We start from the raw sequence: 9224 nt of genomic DNA on the forward strand, positions 1-9224 counted from the left end.
AAATTTCCTGGTATGTATATGTAATTATTATATTAGCATATATATTTTGGAATATCAAGCTGCTCTTCAGGCTGCTGCAAAGCTTTGTGGTCTCTTCTGCTTAGTTACAAACAATTGTAAACCAGGACATCAGCAGATTTCAGGGATTTTCAAGGGTTGTAGAGATGAAGATGGTCTGCAAAGTAAGTTCTTTAGGGTGATGAAATGATTCTGTATCTTAATTTTAGTAGTAGTAATAAGAACCTACAAAAGGGATAAATTTCACAGCTGTGCATAAAAAGGTAGATATAAAAACGTGGTATATATAATAAAATGATACATATAATATAATGATCTATATAATATATGTATTATCATTCTGCTTCCCAGACTACTCTGGGCATTTGTGGTCTCCCCTGCTTCCTTGTAAATAATTAGAAACTAGGACATAGCTGCCTGTCACTCAGAGCTGAAATGGGACAGAAGAGTAGATGGTTCAACTGCATATAAACTCTCCTCGCTTCATCACTCATTAATGAGTTCTTTGACCTTAAATTTTAAGAACTGGCACTGTTTTGGAGACTGTGTCTATACTTCCTTTTCTACTTGCTTATTTGCTTTTGGTTCTTTTAAATTAATTCATTTATTAAGATGATGAAACTAAGTGGAAGATTGAGAGACACACACTTCATGATCATGCACAGTAACAACACTTCAGTCATCGGCCTTTGTGGTCTTGACATCGACTAAGTGTTTGAACAGGACTGAAAAAGGCCAGTTTCACTCAGTCCCAAGAAGGGAAATGCCAAAGATTGTTCAAACTATTATGCAATTGTGCTCATTTCACATGTAAGTAAGGTTATGCTTAAAGTCTTTTAAGCTAGCTTTCAGCAGTGTGTGAACCAAGAACTTTCAGATGTACAGGCTGGATTTCAAAGAGGCAGAGGAACCAGAGATCAAGTTGCTAACATTCAGTGGATCATGGAGAAAGCAAAGGAATTCCAGAAAAGCATCTACTTCTACTTCATTGACTATGCTGAAAACTTTGTGTGGATAACAACAAACTGTGGAACATTCTTAAAGTGATGGAAATACCGGCCCACCTCACTTGTCTCCTGAGAAACCTGGATGCAGGTCAAGAAGCATTAGAACCAGACATGGAATAAGAGACTGGTTCCAAATTGGGAAAGGTGTCTTTCGAGGCTGTATATTGTCAGCCTGCTTATTTAACTCATATGCTGAGTATAACATGTGAAATGCTGGGCTGGATGAATCACAAGCTGGAATCAGGATTGCTGGGAGAAATATCAAAAACCTCAGATATGCAGAAGATACCACTATAATGGGAGAAAATGAAGAGGAACTGAAAGGGCTTTTTGATGAGTGTGAAAGAGGAGAGTGAAAAAGCTGCCTTGAAACTCAACATTCAAAAATCTAAGACCATGGCATCTGGTCCCATCACTTCATGGCAAATAGAAGGGGAAAAAGTAGAAGCAATGACAGATGTTACTTTCTTGGGCTCCAAAATCCCTATGGATGGTGACTGAAGCCATGAAATTGAAAGATGCTTGCCCCGTGGAAGAAAAGATATGACAAGCAGGTGGGCTATGTCGCTTCAGTTGTGTCCGGCTCTGCATCCCTATGAACCATAGCCCTCTAGGCTCCTCTGTCCATGAGATTTCCAAGGCAAGAATACTGGAGTGGGTTGCCATGCCCTCCTTCAAGGGATCTTCCTGATCCAGGGATTAAACACACATCTCTTATGTCTCCTGAAATTGCAGGCAAGTTCTTAACCCCTAGTGCCACCTAGGAAGCTTAAGATGACATATTAAAAAAGCATACACATCACGTTGCTGACAAAGGTCTGTATAGTCAAAGCTATGGTTTTTCCAATAGTCATGTGTGGTGTAAGAGTTGGACTATAACTAAGGCTTAAAGCTGAAGAATTGATGCTTTTGAACTGTGGTGCTGGAGAAGACTCTTGAGAATCCCTTGGACTGCAAGGAAGACAAACCAGTCAATCATAATAGGAATCAACTGTCAATATTCACTGGAAAGACTGATGTTGAAGCTAAAACTCCAATACTTTGGCCACCTGATGCAAAAAGCCAGTTCACTGGAAAAGACCTTGATGATGGGAAAGATTGAAGGTGAAGGGAGAAGGGAGAGGCAGAGGATGAGATGATTAGAGCATCATTGACTCAGTGGACATGAATTAGAGCAACTTTGGGAGATATTGAAGCACAGTGTGGCCTGATGTTCTGCAGTCCATGGGGTCACAAAGAGTCGGACATAACTTAGCAACTGAACAACAACAACAACAAAGTGTTTGAAACTTGTAGATACAACTTCTGTAGGAGAGCATTACAGCATTATGTCACAGAAAGATGTGGCATACTTATCTTGAATTTATCTTACAAAGACAAAAGTAATGAACCACTAACAAGTGAGACTGAACACTTTAGACCAACGACAGAAAATGTGACATCAGGGCAATTCTAGGATACATGATCTAATAAATACAATTCTACTTGTGGAGGGGGCAGGACTGAATATCCTGATCTTCCTCAAAGTTTAATAAATGAGACTTAATTTCAAATTTCAAAAGAATATTTTATTCCTGTTACAATTTCATTCAAAATTTAAAACTGAATAGACTCTGAAAGTCAGATGGGTTGATTTTTGTCATTTATGGTGAAGATGAAAGTGAAACAGGACAGTGAAAAAGTTGGCTTAAAGCTCAACTTTCAGAAAACGAAGAATATGGCATGCGGTCCCATCACTTCATAGGAAATAAACGGGGAAACAGGGGAAACAGTGTCAGACTTTATTTTTTTGGGCTCCAAAATCACTGCAGATGGTGACTGCAGCCCTGAAATTAAAAGACACTTACTCCTTGGAAGAAAAGTTATGACCAACCTAGATAGCATATTCAAAAGCAGAGACATTACTTTGCTGACTAAAGTCCGTCTAGTCAAGACTATGGTTTTTCCTGTGGTCATGGATGGATGTGAGAGTTGGACTGTGAAGAAGGCTGAGCGCCGAAGAATTGATGCTTTTGAACTGTGGTGTTGGAGAAGACTCTTGAGAGTCCCTTGGACTGCAAGGAGATCCAACCAGTCCATTCTGAAGGAGATCAGCCCTGGGATTTCTTTGGAAGGAATGATGCTAAAGCTGAAACTCCAGTACTTTGGCCGCTTCATGCGAAGAGTTGACTCATTGGAAAAGACTCCGATGCTGGGAGGGATTGGGGGCAGGAGGAGAAGGTGACGACCGAGAATGAGATGGCTGGATGGCATCACTGACTCAATGGACGTAAGTCTGAGTGATCTCCGGGAGTTGGTGATGGACAGGGAGGCCTGGCGTTCTGTGATTCATGGGGTCGCAAAGAGTCAGACACGACTGAGCGACTGAACTGAACTGAACTTCATTTATTGAAAAACCTAAATAGAGTCATAAAACTCAAAGAAAAAGAGATACAATAATTATTTTGAATAAAATTTCCGTTCACCACGAAGCCTAAGATCTGCAAGTTTTCTTAAAGAGTCATTAGATTCTGGATGGAGAAAAGTATAGGCTAAATAAATGACCAGTTCATAGATAACAGAACATTTCATAGGCTATAGTAAATTATATTTTAAATCAGCTGGAAAAACCATTTTACTGAATAATTATTGATGTATGTCAACTTGCTTAATATTCAGTTCCCCTCAGCTCAGATTTTAATACTGATGCTTTCTTTGATGCCTTGTTTCAGGATCTGCCTAGTTTAATGACCAGGGAAAGACAAGCAGACAAATAAAGGTTTGTGGTGAGCCAGACTTTTTCCCATGCATGAACACACCACGTGGTCTATGAACATGACAACCCCCACTTCCTGTTCCGGGGAGTCACACAGGTATCGGGTAGTATGTATATGTGCTGCCAGGCACTCAAAGACACTGAACTCTCAGCTTCAAGGCAGAACTAAGCACATTTGTGCAGGGAAATCCGTGCCTCATGCCGCTCTCCAGTCTGCTCTGGGTGCTCCTGGCCTTCACCTTCTCTGGTAGGGATGCTTTCGAATGTGGGTGAGAGTGTTCAGGGTGAAAGGCCTGCACACAGGCACGCGGAGCTTCACAGGGATTTGGGGAGGCAATGAGGATTGGAGAAAAGCAAGCATCTTAGGATTTAATTTTTTGGTCTTTGAGTCCTAAATAACTCCTACACTATTTTATTCACTGCTTCATCTTTGTTTTCTGATTTTTTTCCCCACAGCGTCTGGTGTGGCCCAGAAAGTTACTCAAAACCAGCCAGATGTATCCAGCCAAGTGGGGCAGTCAGTCACCCTGAATTGTCGGTATGAAACAAGCTGGAGCTATTACTACCTTGTTTGGTACAAGCAACTTCCCAGTGGACAGATGACTTACCTTATTCAACAGTATTCAGGACACAGCAACGCAAGGAATGGCCGCTACTCTGTAAACTTCCAGAGAGCAGATAAATCCATCAGCCTCATCATTTCATCCTTACAGCTGGAAGATTCTGCAAAGTACTTCTGTGCTCTCCGTGACTCACAGTGCTTGAAGTAATAGGAAAAGCTGTACAAAAACCCAGAGCTTGATAAGAGAGAGCTCCCCTGCTGTAGGACCCCAGCTGAAATGCACACAGACCCCAGACAAGAAATGATAGTCCTGTGGTTGTTTAAGTTGTGGTCTGGATCAGAAGATTTAATTCTAGATAAAGGCTCCTTCTATGTCATTGGAAACAGGTGTCCAGAGTAACTTTCTACTAATACATTCTCCTCTTGATTTTTTTTTTCCATGTAATATACTGAATTGCTTTTCTTTTCTTTCTTTCTTTTTTTTTTTTAGTTTATTTCTAAGTCAACCATACAGAACATGTGTAAAGTTGTCTAGATTATCCCATAATACTTTAAACTGGCAGTTTTACTTCATCACAAACCTGGGTTTAGTTGTGTGGAGTCACCATCAAAACCATGTCGTTAGTCATTTCCACTTAGACTTTGTGTCAGGGCACAATCAGAAAAGCAGAACCACGGGTGATGTGGAATAAGAGATAAGTTATAAGGACAAAATCTCAGGCAATGGCTAGAGCTGGTGGACAAGTCTGTACAAAGCTGTTGTTTTTATATCTCATGTTGAGCCTGAATTCACTTTAAGTGAGCTTAGAGTAACATTTGTAAAGGAAAGTTTGGTGAGGACGAAAGCATGGACAAACTGTGACACATAAAGTCGTACTTGAACTGTGAGGGCATCTGGAACCCACAAAGACTTGTCTGTCTCACCTCCTTCAGTCTCACAATACTGGGTGACCTTGAAGAGAAGCGGCTGTCATTTGCCATCATGCTACACACACACTTGGCCCAAGACAAAGAAGATGAGGAGGACATCTAACGGGAAGTGGACGAGTTGTGAGTCAACAATAAGATGAGCTAGTTCATCAGCAGCAATGTGTAGAAAAAGCATTTGCCCAAATCCAGTAGTCTATCATGGTGAAAACTCTAAGAAACACAGGAATAATGGAGAGTTTCCTCAACAGCTCTTACTATGTTTACTGGTAAAAGACTGTATTTTTCCCTAAGGAAGGGAACAAAGGGAGAATATCCACTTTAATCACTCTCCTTCAGCACAGTGCTGCATGTTGTAGTCAGTGCAGTAAAGCAAGTAAATATATAAACAACCTTTTAAGCCAGAAAGGCAGTCAAATTACCACTATTTTCTATCTATGTAGAAAATCTCAAAGAATATACCCTCCAAAACTCCTACAACTAGTAAGTGGGGGTTCAGAAGGTCTCAGGATGTACAAGGTAAACACAAAATCAAATGCATTTCTATATACTAGCAATAAACATGTGGATATCTAAATTAATAATATAATGCTGTTTACAATGGCTCAAGGAATACCCTAAATTCTTAGGCATAAATCTAAGAAAACATGTACGGAACTTATACACAGAAAGCTATAAAACACTGGTACTTCCAAAAAATACAAATAGCCAATTATTCTAGCTATTATCCTAGAAAGACCAACTTTCCCCCCATGGAGCTGCACAGGCATCTTTAAAAATGAAAGTGAAAGTCACTCAGCCATGTCCAACTCTTCACAACCCCATGGACTGTAGCCTGCCAGGCTCCTCTATCAATGGAACTTCCCAGGCAAGAATACTGGAGTGGGTTGCCATTCCCATCTCTAGGGGATCTTCCCAACTGAGGGGTATTTTCCACATGTACAAACGTGTGATGTGTAAATAAAAATAATCCACTTGGTTGGCAGGCAGACTCTTTACCACAGAGCCACCTGGGAAGCAAGGTTACTTCCCAGAATAATTTTATCTATTTCATATAACTTTTTTACCTTTAATTGACATAACTACCCAGCATCAAATCCAGAGCTAGTGTTAACTGGGTTAAGAAAAATGTGAATACAGGGAATTAATTATTCTCTGAAATGGCCAGAACAGAGCTAGATACCTGTCAATATGAGAACAGATTCAATTCAACAGCCAAATAGACGGTACCAACCTCTTGTTTGTGGTTTTGAAAACGCTATTTCATTGAGCAGCCTTAGGAAATGGTCTTTCCTGATATCAGTGTCTGTAGGCGGCAAGGACTGGTCACCACTGAGTACCAGGCCCTGATTTATGTTAGTTACCCCAGACCTCAGAAGTGAGGACATTTCTCATCTCCCTAAAATGATCTGTGATTTTTTTTCTCCCAAATCAAAACTATTCTAGAGTTACTGAAGAGGAATCAAGAAGAGGACTTGCATACCTTATGTTAAGTTAGTTCCCAAGCATTTGATAAACGAGACTTTAATTGCATTTTCTATTGCTTTCGCTAGAATCTAGAAATAAAATTGATTTTTGTGTTTGCTGACTGTATCAATTCACTAACATGTTCTAGTTCTTACAGTTTGTTTAGAGGTACTTTGTATTTTCTGCATGTATAAACTTATGATCTATAAATTAAAATAGTTTTCCTTCTCCTTTTCAAACTTAATACATCTTATTTCCTTTCCTGGTTTGATCCCATGCCCTCCATTAGGACAGTGAATAGAAGTAGTGATAGTCTACCTGTCTTGTTTGTGATCCTATAGGGAATAACATTGACTTTGATGTTTTCAATGATACCCTTTATTAGATTTGGGAATTTCTCTTTAATTTTTGGATTGTTGGGAGTATTCATCGTACTTACTCCCATAACTCCCATTATACATACATACAAAAAAGACGTTACCCTTTTAGCAAATTCTCTTGATTATTTGAAAGTAAATTAAGTACATAATTTTGGTTCTCATCAAGCAAAGGAAGATAACCTCACCTCACATGGTCAAGATATAATCTTCTAAAATGAAAAATTCTGAAAAGAGGCAATAGGCTAGAAAACTTATTTTTAGATTCTCCATATATTTTTGGTTTTCAGTATTATTTAAAATAACACTTTGAAGTGTTTTGTACCATATTCTAAAAAATAAAGTCAAAGAAACCAACAAAAAAAAATGTTCATGCTAGTTTTCTTCTGCCTTTTGCTAATATAATAAAATAATATATTCTTACATAGCTTAAATGAATTCATTTTCATTTGTTCCTATATTTTCAGTAGTAGTGGGTGTTAACCTGTGTGTGCATGTGATCCGCCAAAAAGAGGCTCCCAAAGATATTTGTGATTATTTGTTAAATGAATGAAGTGTGATTACCATGATATTTATTTCCATATCATTAGTTAAATTTTCCTCCATCCTAGAGTTGGGATGTTTGTTATCTGTTCTTGAATTTTGTCCACAAATATAACCCTCTATTTGTCCTGTTGGAGTCTTTTGTTTAATTTGACTTCCATAGGATTGAAAGATGGCTTTTAGAATAATTTCAAGAGTGGCTCAGCATAATTTGTTTCACTAAGTTCATGAATAACAACTCATCTACTCATTCAGAAAACAGATAACTCTTGAGTGCTTTATATATAGCAATCTCTCTTTATAAACATTCAGTTCAGTGCAGTTCAGTCACTCAGTCATGTCCAACTCTTTGCGAGCCCATGAATCGCAGCACGCCAGGCCTCTCTGTCCATCACCATCTCCCGGAGTTCACTCAAACTCACATCCATCGACTTGGTGATACCATCCAGCCATCTCATCCTCTGTCATCCCCTTTTCCTCCTGCCTCCAATCCCTCCCAGCATCAGAGTCTTTTCCAGTGAGTCAACTCTTCGCATGAGGTGGCAAAAGTACTGGACTTTCAACTTTAACATCATTGCTTCCAAAGAACACCCAGGGCTGATCTCCTTTAGAATGGACTGGTTGGATTTCCTTGTAGTCCAAGGGACTCGCAAGAGTCTTCTCCAACAACACAGCTCAAAATCATCAATTCTTCAGTGCTCAGCTTTCTTCACAGTCCAACTCTCACATCCATACATGACCACTGGAAAAACCATAGCCTTGACTAGATGGACCATTTTTGGCAAAGTAATGTCTCTGCTTTTGAATATGCTATCTAGGTTGGTCATAACTTTCCTTCCAAGGAGTAAGCGTCTTTTAATTTCATGGCTGCAGTCACCATCTGCAGTGATTTTGGAGCCCCCACAAATAAAGTCTGACACTGTTTCCACTGTTTCCCCATCTATTTCCCATGAAGTGATGGGACCAGATGCCATGATCTTAGTTTTCTGAATGTTGAGCTTTAAGCCAACTTTTTCACTCTTCTCTTTCACTTTCATCAAGAGGCTTTTTAGCTCCTCTTCACTTTCTGCCATAAGGGTGGTGTCATCTGCATATCTGAGGTTATTGATATTTCTCCCAGCAATCTTGATTCCAGCTTGTGTTTCTTCCAGCCCAGCATTTCTCACGATGTGCTCTGCATATAATTTAAATAAGCAGGGTGACAATATACAGCCTTGACATACTCCTTTTCCTATTTGGAACCAGTCTGTTGTTCTATGTCCAGTTCTAACTGTTGCTTCCTGACCTGCACATAGGTTTCTCAAGAGGCAGGTCAGGTGGTCTGGTATTCCTATCTCTTGCAGAATTTTCCACAGTTTCTTGTGATCCACACAGTCAAAGTCTTTGGCATAGTCAATAAAGCAGAAATAGATGTTTTTCTGGAACTCTCTTGCTTTTTCCATGATCCAGCGGATGTTGGCAATTTGATCTCTGGTTCCTCTGCCTTTTCTAAAACCAGCTTGAACATCTGGAAGTTCACTGTTCACGTATTGCTGAAGCCTGGCTTGGAGAATTTTGAGCATTAGTTT

General features: G+C 39.5%; 1 gene segment (V, D, J or C); it reads left to right on the top strand.

The window, feature by feature from the left end:
• On the top strand, positions 3911–4550 carry LOC108636875. The segment is given in 2 exon segments: positions 3911–4027; positions 4237–4550. Coding segments are annotated over 2 exon segments (363 nt in total).

This window comes from Capra hircus, chromosome 10, assembly GCF_001704415.2.
Source record: "Capra hircus breed San Clemente chromosome 10, ASM170441v1, whole genome shotgun sequence".
Taxonomy (NCBI): Eukaryota; Metazoa; Chordata; class Mammalia; order Artiodactyla; family Bovidae; genus Capra; species Capra hircus.